At 44.9% G+C, this 23,602-nt stretch overlaps 1 protein-coding gene across 1 annotated transcript in view; it reads right to left on the bottom strand.

Moving 5' to 3' along the window:
* Positions 1-10,705, bottom strand: part of LOC126528204 (structural maintenance of chromosomes protein 6-like) — an 82,277-nt gene extending 71,572 nt beyond the window's left edge. Inside the window, exons 1-3 of the mRNA XM_055069184.2 lie at positions 10,680-10,705; positions 6,864-6,995; positions 2,901-3,015 (exon numbers count right to left, since the gene is read on the bottom strand). Of these exons, the coding sequence (XP_054925159.1) occupies positions 2,901-3,015; positions 6,864-6,977 (229 nt within the window). The 5' untranslated portion in view covers positions 6,978-6,995; positions 10,680-10,705. The remainder of the gene's footprint in view (positions 1-2,900; positions 3,016-6,863; positions 6,996-10,679) is intronic.
* Positions 10,706-23,602: the final 12,897 nt, after the last annotated feature.

Genomic DNA, 23,602 nt, shown 5'->3' on the forward strand with positions numbered 1-23,602 from the left:
ATTTGATTTTGTAGACGCTGACACAAGCGAACAAGCAAGCCAGGTGATTCTGCAATCACTGGAAGACGGTATAGGCCTAGATCGCTGGCCATCGGATCTGGAGCCAACAGCCTTTTCATTTCTGTCCGCGACCCGTGAAACGACACACGACATGGTTAAACGGCCAGGTCCTGTCCCCTTACGCTTGCGTTTACCCTAATACTGGACTCGCAAAACGCTATTGCGTTAGTAATCTTCTGGTGTAAAGTGACGGCCGCAAACACGCAAATACTGGTGCTGATCGGACAGTGGCAGTCCGATGCGCTCCAGCCAGTCCACTGATCTGCTGCCTTGCAGAGGGACACGATGTCGCAGCTTGACATATTGCCAGTCCCTACGTTTGCAGCCCACAATGCAACAAAGTCGAATCATGGTTCTCACGAAAAGACTGAGACCGACTCTGGCCGCGGAGCTCTCGTCAAAATGGAGCATGGTGTAACACAAGCAGACGACGCTTGCTGTGTGCCGGAAGTGTTTAAGTGTAGTGAGAAATTGTTCTAGTGCATTCTCTTCCTGTTACTTTCCTTCTATAGAAACAGATGAACTAACATTCCGACTATTACGAACATTTGTTCACCATAAAGGTGGAAAAATTATCGATGACATGCCCTGGGCAGCCAATCGGGTAGTTCGCCCTAATGACGTCATGTGGGTGATTTACGTCATATGGCTAGGGGCGGCTGAAGGTTCCGTCGAGCAGTGTGCTGCGATCGGCAGCGATGTACATTTTTAAAACCTTGTAATAAATTACACGCTTTACGCAGAGCACTTAGATATGTCAATGACCAGGAGGACCTACTCTAACGACTCAGTACATTTGTACAAAATCGTCAAAATCGTTTCAGGGTCCCTTTAAAGAAAAATTTACCACTTGGGTATCATCATCATCAGTTGCTCGCGCGCGGTCTCAGCTATGTGTGGGTCTCCTGAACGGATGGGACCCCCACCGGCAGTCAGAAGGAAAATGCCGTATTTACTCAATTCTAACATGCCCTCCATTGTAACGCTCACCCATCTTTAGTGACCAAAAAAAGAAAAAAAGAAAACCGCCCTTGATTGTAACACCTACCCGTTTGCCGTGAATTAAAGAAAAAAGTCCTTCACAGTACCGCACGCCTCTTTCTTTCATACAGAAATACAACTCTCTCATTTGGAAAAAAAGGTTTACTCCCAATGCACTACAGTTGTAAATAAAAATGTCGCAGTTTCGCACGAAAGGTGAAGCATTGATTATGATAGCAAATTAGTAGAAAGCTATACGAAAAGGATAGTAGTTTTATCGGCCGTATAAACTTTTAAAGATTCGCTTACGAACTAAATTAACAAGCATGGTATCGCGCACGCAAGCATGAACACGTCTCACTCAATGACCACGGAAACTCTTTAAACGCTGGAGTGAGGACGTGCGGCAGCAGGAGAGAGGGAATTGACCTTTGTGCAGCCTCTCACTTCGATGCGAACTAAGCGACGACAACACAAAGCAGTGTGCCTAGATGCATAGACTCTTGTCTTCGTTGCAGATCGCTTTCAAGATGGGAGCCGTGTCATACATAGCAGCCGCGAGTGTACGCCTCTCCTGTTTGCACCAGCCTTGCACACAAGTTTTGGGAACTCCGAACGCTTGTGATGCAGCCCGATTTCTGCCCGTCTCCGCGCACGTGATTGCTTTCCTTTTAATTGCGACATCATGATGAACTCGGCATGTCTTTGCAGTCGGCACTTAGAGCAAATGCAGAAAACGGGAAGACGGACGGTGCACTAACATAAGCCAAAGGAAGCATTGTCTAGGCATACAGCACATGGAGAAAGCTACAGCAGCTAGGCTCAAAGTGCGTATGAGGCGGCCATTTTGAAATGCCGATGGCGATACGGTAACCCAGATTTAGGGTCGTACTTGATTCTAATGTGCAGACAATTTTGGGACCCATTTTATCAGAAAAAAAGTTAGATTTGAGTAAATATGGTAGTGTTTTCATTCCTTCAGCTAGGGTGCCTGTCACAGCAGTCCAACAATAGTCCAGCCTACAGTTGCCATTTTGCTTTCTGTACGCATTTGAGGTGTGCCGAGTGATGTGATCATTGTGTTCAGTCAGAGCACACCACACCGCAGAGGCAATGCCAGTGACATGCTGAAACATGCTTACAACGTCGCATACAAATTATTCAGAGGCTGTCACAGTAACCCAACGATACTGCCAGCCAAAGTGGCTGAACTTTTTCAGTGCATCGAAGGGTGAGGCCTTCAATGATTTTAAGCGCAGTGAAATAAATGTCAGTTTTCCTGCGCCTAAGAGGGCAGATAAAGTTTTACTCTGCCAGAATTTGTAGCTCATAGAAATGTGTACGAAAATTTAGTGCCTTGCGTAATCACATTTGATGATGCTGACTAAGCTATAACAGGTATGTTTTATATACACAGGTGCATGTTACATACCAATTTTTTCTTCGAAAGTCTCGAAAAGTAAGGGTATGTCTTATACAAAGCTGCGACTTAGACACCAGAAAATATGGTATGTTAAATTTTTAAATCTACGCCAACCCCTACTTTTAATGCTTGAACTCATTATTGCATCCAAAGAACAATGGCTATCAACTATGAAGTGTTTGACAAGTCCTGCTGTTACTGGTTCCCTGTTGATGCCACACAAGTAAATATGCCATAGGAGTTAGGCAGCGTCATCACCCATTGAAAAATTACCTGCAGGAAAAAGCCTACAATTTGCCTGAAGCAACTGCAACAACGCACGCGCAATATCCCTGACATATCACACTTTGTGAAACGTAGCTTATGACATCTGCTCTAAAAGCACTGGCACTGATTTCTGGCCAAGGCGAAGAGGCAGAAGCAGCCTGCCACTCACTTCCATTCCTGCCGACGATGAAGTTTGTCTGCTCTGAGAAGGTGAAGTCTAACTTGCTGTGGCACATGAAGTTCTTCAGGTGCACTGACTCGATGATTCCAACGGCATGTTCGGGCTGGAGAGAAAAAGGCGCAAAGTTTTTAGTCTACTTCACTTACCCATGGCTCATTTTCCCACCCCAGCAATATTACTTCCCATTCAGGTGCCATCCCCAAATGACACCATAGACCAATTTCCCAACATTCAGAGTACATGCGCAACGGCACTGTTGACACCATGATGACAGGGGAAGTATTCTCCGATGATAACTTTTGGGCATACAATCACTTTTGCATAACTTCTTGTGACATGGCATCAAACACATAGGTTTTGAGCAGAACAGTGACCCTAGCACTGTGAGAGGAAAAATGGTGGCTGCAGACTCTGACACATTTGTTGCCGTGTTGCAAAATCTCGCAATGGTAATATCCCGAAAGTGATATTGCAAAAGTGATACGATATCCCCAAAAGTGAATGTTCTAAAGACTGCTGCAGCAGTTGTCAACACCTTCCTGCTGTAATCGGATCCAAGGCAACATTGAGAGAAATGCCAAGGTCAATATCATTGTGGATATTTCTAGTTAACTTTAGGGGGAAGTCACAGGGGTGCGTCGGCTCAAGTGCACTCCTATTGCAGAATCTTGTTATTCTCACCTCTTTCACTTTGCAGGTTTGTTGTAGTACACAAAACCTATGCATCTCACTGTAGTTGCCCTTCAGCCACCTAGGGACCTCTACCAATGGTATGCTTTACGGCAGTGGTGACACAGTAAAAGCCGTCATGAAATTGGTCCAGGTTAAACTAGTCACATGGTTGTACCTCTTCAATTACAATGCACTGCAGAATTAAAGCATCTAAGAACTTAACATTTTTGTCTAAACTGTTGAGTTTGTAGAATGTAATAAAACGTGGTTCGTAGCAAAGTGTTGGATTATTGCAAATCAAAATGCACCCACTTAGTCAAATTTTAAGAAATAATTGAACAAAGTAAGTGTAGAAAGGTATATACATAAGACCAGAGTGCATTTGCCACTAAATTGCGTATTGTAGTGCTGCCCCTCAACATACAAAATAACCCAGTTATAAAGTACAGCACATTTCAAATACACAAGCCATGTTGACTGCATTCCGCTGTCACGGTAAACCTGAAAGTTTAGAATCAGTTGAAATGATTGATTTGTTTGAAGGAAGTAGTGGATTCTAAGACCCATTTGAATTAGTACAACTGCGATTTCATCACACTACATTTATCAAGATTGCACTGCAATTAAAAAACTTGGCAGTTTTGCCCGAAGGGCGATGTATTGACCAACGACACTGAAGTTTAGCTATGTGCTTGAACTTCTCGGATGGTGTTCTAACTACACGCAGGTGCGACATGCTGGCACAACACAGCATGCGAAGCGACTGCTGCTGAGCAAAAGGAACAGCGTGATTGCTGCTACCAGGCATCTCGCAATGCTGGCATGATGAGTGCCACCAGTAGTGTGGCAGGTCCCAAACCTCGATGGCGCACGAGATGAAAATGACTGAAAACCATCATCGCTACTCAGCGCCTAGCAAAATATAGCATAATTTTAACCCGCAATTTACTGCTCAGACAAGAGTGTATGCACAACAGCTCAGCAGCGACGCAAGTGTGCTTACAGCGTGCATGCATACATCGCTCATGCCAGCAGCGGAAGCAATATCGCTAGCCTGGCTCTACCACTGAGGCGATTGCATGCATCTTTGATGGTGAGCCCACTTTGCTTCATTGTGTTTGCAGCCAAATGCACTCCGCATTTCCGTAGACCATCTAAACCTCAGCATGTGTGCCTTACATGCGTCATCATTGGGAGAGCATAACAAGGGCAGCGGCATGACCGCACCTCAGGAGTCCATATGTAATTGCTGTCGCAAGAAAATCACTTATCAATAGTATGACAGTCACTGCTGTGGACATACAATCATGAAGTGCAAATGCCACTCAGTGCTAAGATGCACACAGTTCGAAATTAGGGCAGTTTCTGGTCATCACCATGTACACTCTGTTTCGTACTTGGAAGGCAACACTGCAGAAGCTGTGCAGGCAGACCAGTCAAGGAGTCTCCATCCACACCTCAATGTGAACCTCTTCACATACTATACAACTTGCAGACATGAAGTTACGTCAAATCAACTATTTGTGCACAATTGGTACTTGAAGTAGGAGAAATACCATGTTTTGGTTGCAACCGCAATCAGTGCACCACGGCTACTGGTCGCAGAAATGTGCCCCTTAACGCTTCAAGGCGCTGTGTACACAATTGTGTATGACAAGATCAGTGCATCAACAGCAGAACCATTGATATCCAAAACCATTGAACCAATGATAACTAAAATGTACAGCATACGTCTTGACATACTTCCAATTGAAATTGTGCTGCAAGTCTGAATAACGTCTGCAAAATGTTCTAGTAAAATGAATGGGAAAGTAGACAGTTGTGTGTTCTTGCTTGACGTATGTTGAATGTAGCAGGTTCACTTCCTTCATTGTTTTTCACAATGAGTTGTACCATGTATAATTTTAATGTGGCTGGATAAGTGCACTTCAAGCCCACTACACATGAAATAGTTTATGTTCTCATACTTGATCTACGTGCAGCAAGTTTTTACATGGAGTCCACATTCTGTAATCTTGGCAAAGCTTGTTGAAGAATTGAAAATTATTTATTCTGCAGCTGTACACTTTTTACGATTCTGAAGATGCAAGAATTGTGATCAATGTAAAATTTTAAGCAATACAAATAGTCGGCGTCTCACAGGGTTAATTAACTCAGCAGTAAGCAGATTCAAATCTGAACGCTTTCCATGCGATAATTGGGCCATTTTCTGTGGCATGAAAGTACGACTAACAGTTACATCAAATTGCATGATGCTATGACTTTCGTACTACATGGCACACGATATTATGGCCACACATGCACACAGTGAGTAGCATTGCCTTCATGGCATTGCCCGAAGTGTATGAAATGGAGGAAAGCACCAGTCATATTTTAGGTGCACACTGACCAGAATGACATCAAGAGGAAGCTTTAGCTCGAGCCCAACTCTGACGAGGCCTATTCAAATACATGTAAAATGCAAAAACGTTTTTCCGAGATAACCCCTGGACCGATTTTAATGAAATTTGTTGCATTTGAGAGAGAAAGTTAAATCCTAGTGACTGTTGGAAGCGTAATTTCGATTTAAGGACTGAATATTGTTAAAAGATTTTCAGAAATTTGACATTTTGAAAAAAAGATACAGAAGCATGAAGTTTACAAATTAATAGCTCTGCACCAAGAATCGATGTCGCGGTTCTATAAACGGCATCCATTAGATCATTCAAAGCGGACAAAATAGATACGTCAATTTCTATCTTACGAGAATTTGTTATGTTGTGTACAAGGGTTCTGCAAAAGCTGTATTTCCGTATTACTAAATTTTTTGAGATTCATATGTAACAGATCAATTTCGTCCACTTTGGATGTACTATTACACGCAATTAACATACGAGTTGTAAACTTATTCATTTCGTTTTCTGAAAATTTTCATTTTTGTCCCTTTTTCATAAAAAATTGACGGCCGAAATCAAAAGTTCGAGAACAACAGTCACTAGATTTCAAGATTTTCTTTGAAATGCAACAAACCTCACCAAATTTGGTGCCGTGGTTGCTGAGAAAAACTCATTCTCCTTTTACATGCATTTAGATAGAAGCACCCAAGCTAAAGCTTCCTCTTAACGTCAGCCAATCGTAGATGCGTTTACTGCTGGGAAAAGTTTCTGCCACCTCACAAAAAATGAGGACTAAGGATGCACTGGACCTACATTCACTCCCCGTGTTATCACATACACATAATGGGTGCTCTCACATCTATTACAGGTTATGCACAGCCTAGCTCAACATATGCTACTTTACCGGCAAAAGGGGTTGCGAGCTTTGCAGAATCTTGCTTCTGGGTCTCTTGCTTGAGGATGGCCTAACATCTTCATCCAATTCATGTTGAAAGCCATTCTGATGCCTCTTTGACATTTCTGCGCTGCACAGCGCCTGCATGTGAAAAATTAAGTAAAAAACATGGAATTCATTTTGTAAATCAAAGCAGGTTGAAAGCCATGTACTATTCAGTGCCCGAAACCCCGCAATGTACACACATACCATGCGAGTGAGGCATTCTCAGTAAGTCTCAAGGAAAATTGAGTGCACAAAGAGGATGCCAAATTGAATTTCATCCAGAAAATAATTTCTACTCTATCATACTGACCAGAAGCAGACTTATCTCGGGGCAAAAAGAAGACAAGTGCTAGACAAAGGAGCAGTTTCTAATACTATAATTACCTTTTTGAAATCAAACAATGGGAGAAGGTCCTAGAAGGTAATATGAAAATCTAGGTTTGTTGAATATTTGCCTTTGGGGTACCTTTAAGCTTCATAATTTAGCAGCCATCTTTCGTGTCCCACCCAGTTTTTCAAACATGTGCAAGTGTTGTGGAATTGGGCACATGACAGCAGATAGGCAGGAAATGGCGAGAAACCTATGGTGAAAGACGACTAGAGACATGGCACAACGCGGGAAATAAGAGGACATGCTCGAGGATTGGCGGAAGACAAAAAAAGTAACAGAAGACACGAGTGAACAGGAAGCTGCGGGCACGAAGGTGGATCGAACGAGCTGAGGAGGTTCGTGCAATAAGTGCAGAGAGGGCTACCCCGGGTGTACTGTTGGGCAGCCTCGTGACGGACTATCAAGCCAAGGTCCTGCTTTGTCCTGTGCCTGGCCGGTTCCAGCGCTCTCGGGGTTCCTGTGCTTGTGGAGTTCCGGCACTACCAGGGAACCTGAGCCACCACCCCAGCGGCTTGTCGCCATGTCACCGCCACTGCCCACCCAACTCAAGCCATCTCCACCATGTACGGCATGCCAATGAAGATTGCAACCACACGAGTGAACTCAGTTGGGCTGTACGCTGTGACGGTTGGACTTCACGTGTTAGTGGGCGAGAACTGTGCAGTGTCATAGGATTTTGCACATTAGAGGACAGTCTTAATTTGTGCGAAGTTTGTGGCTGTGTAAGATTGCAGTTATATGTCCACCTGTGCAACATGACTATTGCCTTAGAGACCTTCCTCACCGTACCTCAAGTTAACAAACGTGATAGTCCACATTATTACCTTACACCTTGCCACAAACTGTTTCTGCATTAAAACCATGAGGTGTAGATTGCACTTGTCAGAGCAGATTAATTAATTTTGCTGCCTTGAGCCCATGGTGAGTACTCAGTACTGAAGAAACGTCACCAAGTATGTCAAACAGCATGGAGAAACCAAAGCACTTGACAAGGGGACCCAATAATGCCAGATGTATCAGAAGAAAGTGTTAGGGAAGGCACGTGTCATTTCAGCCTTTGTTCACATTGTTTGTGGCACAAATAGCAACAGGTGCTATGGGAGCTGGTCAACCTCAGCGGTTGACAAGGCCATGGTCGGTGAAGTGCAAAGCACAGAGAAAATGCACTCAACGTCCAACATGAGAATGAGCAGCTTCCACACAAATTAGATGTGCTGCTGCAATGAGGAGGCTTCATGAAGAGTGATGTCAAGGCCTCTCCTTGGGCTTTTTCCATTCTCTGTCATACAAGCGATTCTAGCTGACACCATGAGGACTTCCGTTTGGTCTATCCGCATAGCAGTGCGCCTGACAAGAGAATGCAATGCAGAGTGAGACTAATAGCGGCACAGCAATAACCCTTGGCTGGTCTGTACTGAAACAGGGCTGCGCTCAGCTGTGGGCGACTTACACACATAAAAGGCACCACTTACATATTTAATAGCACAACAAACATAACTACAACCAGAGAATGTGTGAACGACGGCACCCATCAGACTACCAAGAATGTACATCAAAGAAATTTTCCTAACTATGCACAAGTAACGGATGTCACGAGGCAAAGCAGAAAGTGTGAAAGTCAAGTCACGAGCCACAGCAATGACATAAAATGGTCCAACATATCTGTGCACAGCCTACTTTTGCAAAAGCAACACTCGACAAGCTTGCTCAAACTCGTTACGGTGGTTAGGGTTAACTAATCCTTACTGCTGCGCAAATGCTGTATTCCCAACATCGCGTGGGTCTGTTGGACGTTATTATACATACGCCCACCATGTTCCTCACATGAACCATGCAAGATTTTCTGCTTAACCATTCCAACATTGGTGAAAAAAGGAGGCCCATGTGGCAAGAACAATACTCTCATAATTATATATAACTTATACAAGAAAATATGCTTTTTTTTTTTACACAGGAGACTTCATTTGGGATTATGAACTGATGTCATACAGAGCATGTACTCATTTAATAGAGAAAGATGAGCGGACCGGAGCTACCTACACGGAGGACATCCTCGCCAAATGAAGGACGAACATCCGATGTAGAAGGCCACCCGACCAAAACGGCACCGATGATGAGATCTAGATCTGAGCACTGAATATATTCTAGATGTGCAAAACAAACGCCAGACTGACTATTCACCCCCTATTATGGTATTGCGCCGGCCTTTAACAACTCTTCAGCCAGAGCCCGACTCCAGATATCAAATGCTAGAGGAATTGAATTTTACCTAGCAATGCCGCGCGTGCCAAGGACACTCTAGTATCGCTATAGACCTTCGCACGCACCACTGGTGTCGATCATCGAATGCAATTCCTTTTTTTTTCTCCTCCCCTTATTTCAAACAATCAGACCATCCAACCATCCTTATTACAAGTCAAGCCTCTTGGATAACAGCTTGCCTCTACGCTAGTTTTTGCGACGGTGAAGGGATTTTTACGCTGAAAGCAGCCTCAGAAGACGCTGCACAGCACGTTGGGGGGGAGGGGTGTGGTAGGGGAAGGGTTGCGCGGTTAGGTTACACTGGAATATTTGGCTATGGAAAGTTCTATACTGAAAACAGCGCAAAATTGCACAAGTGCACAGAGGGGTCCAGATAAAAATGGTAGCAAGTTTCCGTTCATAGGCAAGACCTGCGAAACACGACGGACTCGCACGACGTCGCAAGTACGGGGTGTTCAATTTTGGCGCCAAATTAACTTATCAGCTGCTGGCGAACGGTTCCCTCTAACGCTTGAGCAGCTGCCTCATATGGCTAAACACATATATATGCCTGCGCACACTTCTCACCAGCGTGGCTAAAGCATGAACAGTGGCGGTGTCAAAGGTTATCCCCCGCCGCAGCATAACCTATATTCCTAACCATAGCCCATAGGCTATGTACTGTCATTCATTTGCCGCGGTTTTACTTCCGCTAGCTTAGCAGAGTTCTACGACGCACGCTGTGTTTATTACACGAACCATTGAGAAATCCGGTACTGCGCTACGAGCACACAAGCAGTAATGGCAGGTAACGAATATAAGACGAGAAATAACGCACGCCTTTCAAATGACAGCTACAGCGCGCGCACTCATATACGTGTTTCCGTTGTCCTTTCATAAACGACACTCTTGAAGTGGCAAGACGCGGCTTGGTAGTTAGCTGCCTCCAAAACGACACAGTTGTGTCGAAACAAAGATACTCAATTCTTTTACCCACAACATTATACACATCCCTAGATAGAGGCCGTTGATTTCACGCAAGTCTCGAGATTAGGTTTTCAATTGACCTAACGTAGCGCCGTATCAAACGCAGGCGGTGCACATTGAATGACGCGAAGGAAGACCTGTGACAAAGAGTGAATACTCACCAAAGCACGAAAACAACGAGTGGCCGAAACCCCACGTTTCCGCGCTGTTTCCAGACCGATTTTCTCGCGCGCTCAGCTAGCGGGAGGCTTCAGCCGCTTCGGCTTGGATTGAACTGGATATCAGCAGAAATGTTGCATATGTGGATGGATGTTATGAGCATCCTCTTTGGAACGGGGTGGTGGTTTGCGCTACCAAGCTCTTGCTATTAAACTGTCTAAAAAGAAAAAAAAACGCTATAACCTCCCACAACCAAATTTTCTGATCCCCTATTGCAAATTTTGCTTTCGTACGTCTCCGTTTTTGTCGTCACCCTACTTTTCTTCCACAAATCTTCTAATCGCCTCTTACTGTTGTGCATGCTGTTGTGTATGTTATCTCGACATGTCCATGACATCATAGAGTTTCCTACACGGATGAAGGAAACTAAGGAGAAGCCCTGCTGTCACTCTTTGTGAAGCTAAAGTGAAGCCGGAAGTTGGCGTTGCTCATGGCGTTGCTCCGCCTATCGGGCCAGCTTTCCTCTCTTGTTTACATTTCTCGCGAAACCACGCCGTGCTGCACGCAACCGGGCTGCTCGGACGCGCGCGCTCCGCAGAAATACTAAACAATCGCTAGCACGCTAGCATGATTCCGCCAAAGAGGGCAAGATTTCCTGTGGATATTCCTTCGTCCGTAGCCATTCCCGTGGCGCGGTACATTGCGTACAGCGTTGCATGCGCGCTCATTTCACAAACTTTAGTTCCTCCTGTCCCACCTGGCCACAGCAACATCCGGTAGAGCACGGTCCAGATAACGCAGCGCAACAAAACACGGAGACCAACGCGAACCTGCCCGCACGACGCCTTTGCCACGGTACGGAACCTACGGAGCAACACGTGTGAGCGCACAGAACCATAACAAAGCTGCCATTGTGGCCCGAAAGGCGTGGCCGCTACAGCAAAGAAAAAAAAACAGCAAAAAAGAGGAGAGCCTACTACGTCATTTCCTCCACACTTTTCTCCTAGCGCGCGGAGGAGGTAGGGCATGGAGGAAGGAAACTGAGGAGAGGCCCTACCCCCTCCGTGCGCTAGGAGAAAAGTGTGGAGGAAATGACGTAGTAGGCTCTCCTCTTTTTTGCTGTTTTTTTTTTCTTTGCTGTAGCGGCCACGCCTTTCGGGCCACAATGGCGGCTTTGTTATGGTTCTGTGCGCTCACACGTGTTGCTCCGTAGGTTCCGTACCGTGGCAAAGGCGTTGTGAGGGCAGGTTCGCGTTGGTCTCCGTGTTTTGTTGCGCTGCGTTAGCTGGACCGTGCTCTCCCGGATTTTGTTGTGGCCAGGTGGGACACGAGGAACTAAAGTTTGTGAAATGAACGCGCATGCAACGCTGTACGCAATGTACCGCGCCACGGCAATGGCTACGGACGAAGGAATATCCACGGGAAATCTTGCCCTCTTTGGCGGAATCATGCTAGCGTGCTAGCGATTGTTTAGTATTGCTACGGAGCGCGCGCCTCCGAGCAGCCTGGTTGCGCGCAGCGCGGCGTGGTTTCGCGAGAAATGTAAACAAGAGAGGAGAGCTGGCCCGATAGGCGGAGCAATGCCGTGAGCAACGCCAACTTCCGACTTCACTTTAGCTTCACATACAGTGACGTCAAGGCCTCTCCTGAGTTTCCTTCCTCAGTGGGGTAGGGCCTCTCCTCAGTTTCCTTCCTCCATGGTTTCCTACAAAAATTCTTGTAGGAAACTCTATGCATGACATGTTGGATGGATGGATGGAAGGTAGGAGCGTCCCTTTTGAAACGGGGTGATGGCACTTGCCACCATGCTCAGCTTTTTATTTTTGTTTAACTGCGTTATAAGTATTCAAATTCACCATTTTCTTTAAATACGTCTTCCTACACTTCTAACCTTATGTCACCTCTCTGCTTTTGAGCCACCAATCCTCCAATCGCATCTTGCTGATTTCCACCGCTTATTTACATGACCAATGTTGACTCCCGGCCATGGCGGCCGCATTTCGATGGGGGCGAAATGCGAAAACACCCGTGTACTTACACTCTAAAAACAGTTGCACCCTTTGGGGTGTATATTTGTCCCACGACAATAATCGCCATCTGTCTTGCCCGCGTTTCCTTTCTTTGACGCTGCGAGCCCGGTACTTCCCAGTCACGAACGGCATGCGCGTTATCAGTGTGACGCAGCATTCTCGACAGGAAAGTAGCGAGCGCTGAGTTTTCAAGAAAGGAAACGCAAGCAAGGCAGATGACGAGTATTGTTGTATATACAAATATACACCCCAAAGGGTGCAAACTGTTTTTAGATTGTAGATTTAGGTGCACGTTAAAGAACCCCAGGTGGTCGAAATTTCCGGAGTCCTCCACTACAGCGTGCCTCATAATCAGAAAGTGGTTTTGGCACGTAAAACCCCATAATTTTTTTTAATGACCATTGTTATCTCAACCCTAGGGCCTCGGGAAGCGTGACTGTGCCCGCATCGACATCGGGATGGATTCCATCACATTTTAGTCCATGTTTTAGTCAATGCCTCCTATATTTAATATTGGAGGCTATGTTTTAGTATGAGGTGTTGTATTGTTTCTGTAGATTTACCACACACAGTACATGTGTCTTCTACGTTAAATTTCTTTTTATAGCTCCGCGTTCTAAGACATCCTGACCTAGCTTCAAAGAGTACGGCACTGCCTCTTGAGTTATCATAAAACGCTTCCTTCCTGATCTGCTGTTTCCAGCATCGATATATAGTTCCACGTACACTATGCTTCTTTTCCATTGAATTAATCCAATTTTTACTTCCCGTGTTTTTAACCTGTCGTTTAATGCTCTTTCTATCTCCGTCTTCGTGTCTGGCATACTTACTGGTTAGCCTCCTAGTTCTTTTCCGCCATTGTGAGTCAACGCTCTTTCTGTACAGGCATTTAAATACCTTAGCTGCCCACTTGTCATCGTCCAATTTCCTCAGGCGTTTTTCGTATAGGATTTTACTCTGAGCTGCCCGTGCTTCGAACGATGCCCAGCCCATATCCCCCTGTAATGCTTCGTTTTTGGTTTTCCCGTGGGCACCTAGTGCTAATCTTCCGACAGCTCTCTGATTTACTTCTAGTCTCGACTGAACTTCTGCCCTTAAAGGGCCCCTGAAACGGTTCGGACAAATTTTGTAGACGCGTAGGGTACAGCTTAAGTAGAACATGCGCACCACAATTTAAGTGAAGCGTTACGTATTAATGGAGCTACAAGCGATTGCAAGTTACTCTCTTCCCTAGCCAGGCTTTTCCTCAACTCGTTCGCCGAGCCATCGCGGCTAAGCTCCGCCTTTACTGGTTTTGCGTCACGATGCTACGTCACATCGTCCACTTCCGGTTGTTTTGGAGCCCGCCCCCGCCCGCGCGAAACCTACCCGCTAGCCGCTTGGCCGTCGACCCCAAGCGAGAGCTATCGAAGCAGCGTGCGTTGCGAGCATTCTGTCGCAGCGCCGAACGGGTCTGGTATTCCGGTAACCACACATGAGCGGAACGTTTCGACGGAACGGTGGAATCATGAACTCAAGCTGATGAACTTTAGCGTAGACGTACGTGAGCTGCCTGATCGGTCTTCACGGTCCAGCCACCCGTTGGCGCAAAGCTTAACCAGCCAAAGAAAGAGCTAATATTGCTCTAACCAAGTGTAAAACATTTTAAACATTTACAAAAACAACGTGTTAACGATTAAACGCCTGCGAAAAATTTACATCAGAAGCAAAGAACACATTTTGTTACTGCTACTGTGTCTGGTTGAGCTCTATGCCACCAGGTGGCTGCACCCTGCAGACCATTCACATTTGCGCTTCTGTTCATCCCACGAAACGACACGCAATGGGACACGGCCAGGCCATGTCCCCTTTGCGCTTGCGTTTACCCTAATACCGGACTCGCGAAACGCTATTGCGTTAGTAATCTGCCGGTGTAAAGTGACGGCCGCAATCACGCAAATCCTGGCACCGATCGGATAGGGGCAGTCCGATGCGCTGCAGCCAGTCCGCTCGTCTACTAGCTTGCAGAGGGACACGATGTCGCAGCTTGACACATTGCCAGTCGCTACGTTTGCAGTCCACAACGCAACAAAGTCGAATCATAGCGCTCGTGAAAAGACAGACCGACACTGACGGCGGAGCTCTCGTCAAAGAAGGAGCACGTTGTAACACAAGTAGACGACACTTGCTGTCTGCCGGAAGTGCTTAAGTGCACTGAAAAATTGTTCTTGTGCATTCCCTTTATGTTTCTTTTTACAAAAACAAATTAACTAACATTCCAACTATTACGAACATCATTTGTTTACCATAAAGTTGGAAAAATTATCGATCACGCACCCTGGTCAGCCAATCAGATAGCTCGCCCCACTGACGTCATATGGGTGATTTGCGTCATATGGGTACGGTCGGCTTAAAATTCCGCCGTGCAGTGTGCTGCGATCGGCAGCGATTTGCATTTTTAAAACCTTATAATAAATTACACGCTTTACGCGGAAGCACTTGGATGCGTCAATTAATGATCAGAAGGACCGACTCTAACGACTCATTACGTTTGTAGAAAATCGTCAAAATCGTTTCAGGGTCCCTTTCAGCACAGGACCACATTCCCGAAAGTTAGCCCCGGCACCATTACTCCCTTCCAAATACCTCTCAGTACCTCATAACTATTGTACTCCCACAATGCCCTATGTTTCATTATCCTGGCATTTCTTCGCCATTTTGCTATGAGAGACTGTTCGTGCTTTTCCGTGTACATCTGCCCTTTGTTTATCCATACCTCAAGATATTTGTATTCGGCCACTCGGGGTATTTCATGGCCTTGTATTGTAAGTTCCTGATCAGTTGTATCGTTGAAAAACATCCCACCGGACTTTGCTGCACTAAAACTGAAACCTTAACAGTCTCCTTCGTCTCTACAGTAATTAACCAGAGTTTGCAAACCTTCCTGGCTATCTGCTAACAGTACAATATCGTCCGCATACATTAAACCCGGTACTCGTTGCTCAACAACCTTTCCGCCTAATCTGCACGACAGATTATACCCCAGATTGCTTCCTTGTAGCCTTCTTTCCATACTTATCATATAAAGCATGAACAGCAGCGGTGATAGAGGACAACCTTGCCTTAATCTTTTGTGTACCTCGACAGTTGTCGTACTCTTAATTCCTTCCCATGTTATTTCAACATTGTTTTCTCGATATATTTCCTATAGAAAATCAATTACCTCGTGACCGATACCTTCATCTTTTAATATATTCCACAGGAGTTCCCTGCTCACGTTGTCGTATGCTAAATACAGAGGTCTATTTTCCGCCTCTATGCACTGGGTAAGCACGAACAGGCCATCACCTAGGCGCCTACCACTTCTGAACCCGTTCTGAAGTACTCCGAGTATTCTATTACTTTCTACCCATGACTACATTTTTAATTTCATCGCCTGCATCGCCAGCCTATATATAACTGATGTTATCGTAATTGGTGGGAAGGATTTTATGTTCTTCTTATCGCCTTTCCCTTTATGTTGGGAATCTATGATAGCGCCCTCTGGATTTAAAATAGTTTTGCCTGTTAAACGCACCGAACGCGATTCTGAGTACAACATTGACCAACAACCCACAACCTTGAATGGAGGCGTACAAAAACAAAGTTCACGATAGGGGTTCAGAAACTTTGGTTATGAACATTCATCGTGGTTTTTTTTTCCTTTTCATTTTTTTTAACATAGGCAGGACATTAGACAATAAAATGACAAGGGCTTGGTGATGCTACCCACCTCCCCTTTCCTAAGGGGGCGCATATAACACCCATCCACATATCCAGAGCCGAAAACGCGTCATACCAGAGTTCACGCCTCATAGAAAGGCCTCCTCTAGATTTAAAATGTAGATCTTAAAGGCTAGGCTTTTGCTGGTTCAATCGGGTGGAAGCGATTTTGAAAGCCAAATTCACGTCATAAAACGCGGGTTTTGGGCACCACTTATAAGTCAAGTTTTACGTTTTATATTTTAAACATATATGCTAACTCTATAAAGACAAGCCCTTAACCTACTATATACGTACCCGCTCAATTTACTTGTCTTAATACGAAATTGCATGTTGAATTTCTTGACGCGGCATTTTTTAAGGTGCCGATTTTTAAGCATCCTAGGCGTTTGCGAACAAAGGTTTTTGAAACAGAATTGAATACTAATCGAATATCATATAGTTAGAAAATAATGTGCAGCCTTTTCACCATTATTAAACAATTTTTACGTCCTGGCACTAGCATTACAAGGTTTCTGTGATTACACTGCTGCACTTTTTAAAGCATTCTTTAGCAAGCATACAATAAGCTTAGGAACAAAGCAGCAGTTTGTTTGCAAACTCGGGGCTCTTGAGAGCATGCGCGGTTTTGCATAATCATATAAACTCTATAGAAAGTTAGACGTATTGGCCTTGGGGTGCTAAGCACAAGGTTGCGGGATCCAATCCCAGCCACGACGGCCGCATTTCGATGGGGGCGAAATGCGACAACACCCGTATCCTTAGATTTAGCAGCGCGTTAAAGAACCCCAGGTGGTCGAAATTTCCAGAGTCCCCCACTACGGCGTGCCTCATAATCAGATCGTTGCTTCGGCACGAAAAAACCCAATAATTCAATTTTTTTAGACTTGTTGGCCAATTAATTTCTGTGCATATATTTGCGACCAAATCATAAATGCATGCCGTCTGCGATGGTAGCAAAGAAAGAAAAATATGTTTTTTTTTCTCTTGCTAGAATGATCGCGGCAGATGGTGCCACCTTTGATCAAGTATGTTGCAATGAAACGCATTGCATATTTATTTCGATGAGAGAATGCAAGGTGCTGCACACAGAAAAGTACAGAACAGTACTCAGTGCTGAGCTACGTGTCTTAACAATATTTTATTGCGAGTGATCGTGTTTAGCCTAAAAAGATTGACTGCCTGCATAGGCGTATCTACCGGGGGGGGGGGGCAAGGGGGCACTCCCCCCCCCCCTGTCGAAAGTTGGGGGCAAGTATGCCATCCCCCGCTGCCACCCCCCCCCACCACTTCTGAAAGCGGGCACTGGCACTTTTGGCTGCACGCTGGAAAGTCCATTAGAACTACAGCTGAACTACAGCCTTCTCGGGACGTCCTGTAGTGGACGACGCGCCGGGATTGGCCATACACGCTCACGTTGCGGATAACGCCTGGCGCTGGGCAGTTCCCGCCCTAACAAACTGCCAGCTTGCGCAACTTGCATGGGGGACCACTTTATCCGTAGTCTAAGACACAATCAGCTTGTTACATTTAATCTGCGGTTGGGGGGGGGGGGGGGGGTATGGATAAAGTATTATAATCAGCTGTGCCCGACAAGTGGTGTGCCTCTCGGCAGGAAATTGGTGGATTATCAAATGCTGGCACTGTTTAATCTCTGTTCGTTTCAGCGTTGCAGTCTCAGTATCTTATCGCCGTCAGAAATCTAATCAGACCTTTTGCAGGTATAACTGTAGAATTTCGCTGAGCAATCACGTCTTGTCGCAGATGCGCTCGTGAAAATGACCTTGGTTGAACTCGCAGAGCCGTTTCAATACCAATAGAACACAGACTTGAATTTTATCTAATGGCATGTGTCACTTCTGACGGACGATTTCAACTTTCTGGCTGTTTCTAACTAAGAGCTACACTATTACTTGCTTCCAGGCAGGATCAAACACAGCAGATATGTCGTATTTTTAAAAAATGAGGGCCACTTTTTTGTTGACGCACACCGAGAAGTTGCGCTGTGTAAAGGTTTCTTATTGACTGAGAACAGTAACCGACTGGTCGCTTTGTCCTAATTTTTGTGCGTTATACGCGGCATTTGGTTGTTTTCCCCCGGTATCCTCGGTAAAATATGGGGGGCACGGTGATTATGTTTATTCAAAGTACCAAAGAATGTTCCGAGGGACGAACGATACATGTTGATTCTGTGTAGGTTCATTACAGCCTTTGCAGAAAGTTACTCGTTGAAGAGTTCCAGGGTGTCATACTGCCGCCAATCCAAATGCTTCTTAGGCTCCTAAAGCAACGCACGAGATACGGACGTTAAATTTCCACTGTAAGCACCATGTACATACACAATATATTGAAATATGTATGGGTTCGTTTGTGTTCTTCTTCTGTCCTGGTCTATTATGCCTTGCTCTTTATTCATTCAAGCACGAACCAACTAGCCCAAGCAAGAGTTTTACTCAAATATACACACAGGACAAGCTTTATTACATTTTTGAAAGAGAAGGAGGTAGGGGATGAACAATTATTTCTAAAGGTACGGATAGCCTATGACAGAGAATGATTGTGTTACTGTATGTTCACCTTGCTTAAAATTGCTTTGCGTGCTTTTTGGACCCTGATAAAAGCCAATACACTTAGTGACCCCTTCGGAAGACTATATTATCAACGGATTGTGAAATGCACATCAACGGTATGTGTCTCAGTATTGCTTCTCCTCCTAGTAAGCAATGCTAACGACTCATAAAAAAGAGACTTCTAATAATTTACAACATTTATCAGGGATGGAAACATCGTCACTTGCATGCTGAGGTCATAAATATACAGGGTGTCCCAATTACCTATCATGCGCCTAGATTTAATAGAACAGCAAAGCGTTACTCGAAGAAAGCCTACTGCATATTGTTTCCAGTACAGTGGAGTAGCTGCCAGTAATATTCTTAATTACTGAGATTTAATTAGGCAATTGTAATTAATTATCTAACTCGAGACGTACTATCCTAATTCTCAAAGTGTCAATGAGACATATGTAGGTACAGCCAAGGGACATCTAACTGCGGTATTTGCAGCGACGTACTAATTGCGTACTAATTTTTTTACGACTGATAAATACACCCCGCGAAATATGGAGAATGCCACATGACTGCGCTCGCAACCGGATCATCCAGTCTTTCAACACTTACAACTAACAATTCTTATGCAAATAATGATATCAACATTAGCCTAGAAGGTGTCTTGAATCTCGTACTGAACTTAGATACTGAAAAACCAGCCGGCCCTAATGGAATTCCGAATTCCGTTTTAGTACGATTCTCGCTATGGACATCTAAACATCTGTTCATTATATGTCAGAAGTCCCTTAATAGTGGCGTTGTCCCCTCTTCCTGGAAAAGAGCTAAAGTACTACCTTTATATAAATCTGGGGACAGACACCTCTTATCTAACTATAGGCCTATTTCTTTAACTCCAACCTCATGTAAAATACAAGAACACATAATCTATAAGCATATAATAATGTTCCTTGAAAATAATAACCTATTGAACAGCTCTCAGCACGGCTTCAGGCGCGGTTTTAGTACTGTAACCCAACTTACGGAGTTCACTCATGACCTTTCTCATTACATCGACTTAGGTAGTAAGATTGACACCATTTTCATTGACTTTAGCAAAGCTTTCGACACTGTACTACACTCTAAATTGCTTTTGAAACTCCATAATATTCTAAAAAACCATCAGTTGGTGTCTTGGATTTCCACTTTCCTTTCTTTGCGTTCCCCATTCGTATGCTATGATTCTGCGGATTCGTCTGTAGTCGACGCCCCCTCAGAGGTCCCACAGGGGTCTGTACTTGGCCCTCTACTATTCTTATTGTTTATTAACGACCTTCCAGACCATGTTACTTCAAAAATAAGCCTATATGCAGATGATTGTGTTATGTAAAGCCCAATTGACTCACTTGCTGATCATCAGCGCCTTAAGGTTGCCTTTGTTTCATTTTGTAACTGGTGTGCCACCTGGAAAATGAGCATCAATTTTGATAAAACTGTTATAATGTCTTTTACTAACAGACACATGCCCGTATGTTCTGATTATATTTGTCACGGTGTACCTCAAACAAGAGCTTTTCAATACAAATATTTAGGCGTCATTTTTGCACCCACCTTATCTTGGTCCAAACATATAGATTACATTTGTAGTAAAGCGTTAAAAAAAACTTGGTTACATCCGCCGGATTTAGTCTGCTGCTCCAAGGGACGCTAAATTAGTAGCACAAGAAACACCGATTAGCCCAATTGTAGAATATGCTTCCTCCGTATGGAACCCATATAAACAATGCGAAATTAATAGTATTGAGTCGGCCCAGAGGAAGACTATTCGTTTTGTTTACCGTCGCTTCGACCGAGACTTTCCACCGTCAACTGCTCTTGCTGAAATAAACCTCCCGTTTCTTTCTAGACGGCGACACATGGAATCTCTGAAGATTTCGTATTCTTATAAGAACTCTCTTTGTCAACTATCAGATCCCTCCCTTTTAACGCCGGCTTGCCCGACTTCAACTAGAGCTTATTATGCTTTTAATACAAGACCACTCCATCCACACACTAGCACTTTCAAATACAGTTTTTTCCCCCGCATGATTGAACAGTGTAATTTGTTGCCTGCCGAAGTTCATTTGTTACCCATTTCTCAATTTTTAAATGCTATTGCTTATGTATAGTTCCTTTACATTATTCTATTTCTATGTTCATGTTCTGCATATCATAATTAGTTTTGCTCACATGTACACCCACTTCTGCCAAAGCCCTAACGGGCTGCGGTATAAATAAATAAATAAATAAATAAATAAATCAGCGCCCTCGTACAGGCTCCCTCTAAGTTATCCAGAGCGAAATAAAGGAGGAAAGAAAAATGTGCAGATACCATGCACTGTGGGCACCGATGTAAGCGAAGCTTTCCGTGCTGGATGCCTTGATTGACGATAATTAGCAGTGCTGTTGACAGCTAAAGCTTCATTTCTTCAACGTTTAGGCTGATACGAGAGTGGTGAGTTGACGTTAAACGTTACCTTGCGTGCACCCCTGCTCTTTGCGTAGTACACAGAACACACAGGGAGAGGTGTTTGCTTGAGGCGTTGTTCTGCGCCATGTTTTATAGCCTCTGAGAGAGCTGAGCGTTGTCATTGCCTCACATGGCACATCGCATTGTGGCAGATGCATTAAACTCGAATTGGATTATGGGGCTGTACGTGCCAAAACCACACTCGAATTATGAGGCTCGCCGTAGTGGCGGACTCCGGATTAATTTTGACACCGTGATATTTGTAAACGTGTCCCAAATCTAAGGGCACGTGCGTTTTCTATTTGGTCCCCGTCAAAATGCCGCTGCCACGATTGGGATCAAATCCACGACCTCTAGCAATATAGCCGCAACTCTAACACGGCGGGCACAGAAGTGTTGATTTGACGGTCGACCGCTTCCGTAGTGTCTCCCGGCGGTGCGCTTTAACTAATGGGGCTCTGCTTCTGCACGCCCTACGTAGGTTGCCCGCTTGACATGTTCGCATGGCGTTTATTTTTCGGAAATAGCAGCAACGTGCCGTACCGTACCTTGAACTTAAGCTTATCCTGTTTCCCCGCAACCGCTGTCGTATAGTAGTGGGGTTTCCTTGCCTTCTCACGTCGCCTCCCCCTCCCCCTCTCTCTTGTATGGTAACTGCCTCTTCTCCTTCCTCTCCCCTTATCCTCTCTACAGTTCTGTCTGCGTCCCTTCTGGCCTCGCACGTTGGAAACAAGCTGATAGCTGTTTTTTAACGCAAATAAAGTGCACGGATGTTTTTTTTTTTTTTGCCACTATACCTATCACCACAAAAGCGAATTGACAACTTCAGTGCAAAGGTGCGTTTTGTTTCGTCCGAGTCACCAGGTCTTTCTCTAATGAGCATAAGGCAAACATGATCCTTGCCTTGGGAGTTGCAAATGGAAACAAGAGGAAGGCCGCAAATACATATCAGTCAAGGAAGTGTGACGGTTGACCAAACGCATCGACTATCATCAGAAATTACGAAAACCAGAGACAAACCGCCAGCTTGAAGAAACAGCGCCGGAGGACTCCATATTTGAGTCCTAGCCTAGGCACACACGTTATAGCATTTATGGCCTCAAACCCTCATGCTAGCGTGCGGAACGTGGCCGCCCAGGTACCGATATACAAGTCATCAGTTCGGAGGATTCTAAATGACGGCCTTTCGCCCGTACCACCTTAACCAGCCATAATGCTTGGAAGACAGGTACCTGTAGAATCGTCTAGATTTCTCGAATTGGGTCCTCACAAAAGCCGATGAGTCACTGGACTTCTTGAGGAACATCATGTGCACAGATGAAGCCAATTTTCGCAGAAATGGCTAGGTAAACTTGCATAATGCACACTATAGGGGTGACTACAATGCACACTGGGTAAAGCGCAATCGCCATCAGTACCAGGGGTCGTTCAATGTGGGGTGCAGAATTTATGCCGGTGCTGTAATCAGTCCCGTGTTCTTCGATCACACACTGACTGGACAGCGTTACGTGGACGACATCCTTGAAGAAGTGGTGGATGAGTTTCTCAGTGAAGTCCCGCTGTCACGTCTTCCACTTCTGTGGTATCAGCAAGATGGAGCATCAGGACACAGTAGCAGCCGAGCACGAAACTAGTTGGATGCAACTTTTCAAGCGCCATATATTGGAAGTCGCGGGCCTCACCGGATCTCTCTTCAATCGATTTCTTTCTTTGGTGTTATGTAAAAGATCGGGCTTATATGATCGAGGCGGACGTCAAATTTGTTCAAGGCAAGAATAACGGATGTCTCCTGTAGAATTCCGGCGTCGGTCATCAAGAACGCCGCCGAAGATGTGATAAAACGGACACAGTACTACGTAGCTGAAAAAGGAGACCTATTCGAACATGCCCTCTATGCAGCAGCTGGTGTGCAACGGAGCTTACGAGTTTATAGATTATCAGGTCACACTGAAATCTGATGGTCTTTTTTTTTTTTGCAGATGTCCTAATTACCAATTCGGCTCATTTAGCAGTGGTGAATTTACTTTCTTGAATGCATCGGTTTTGCCTTTTCTCTACACGTTGGTCGCTTCCCGGTCTGTTTATTTCGCTTTTATTTCTTG

The sequence above is a fragment of the Dermacentor andersoni genome, chromosome 9 (genome assembly GCF_023375885.2).
Source record: "Dermacentor andersoni chromosome 9, qqDerAnde1_hic_scaffold, whole genome shotgun sequence".
Classification (NCBI taxonomy): domain Eukaryota; kingdom Metazoa; phylum Arthropoda; class Arachnida; order Ixodida; family Ixodidae; genus Dermacentor; species Dermacentor andersoni.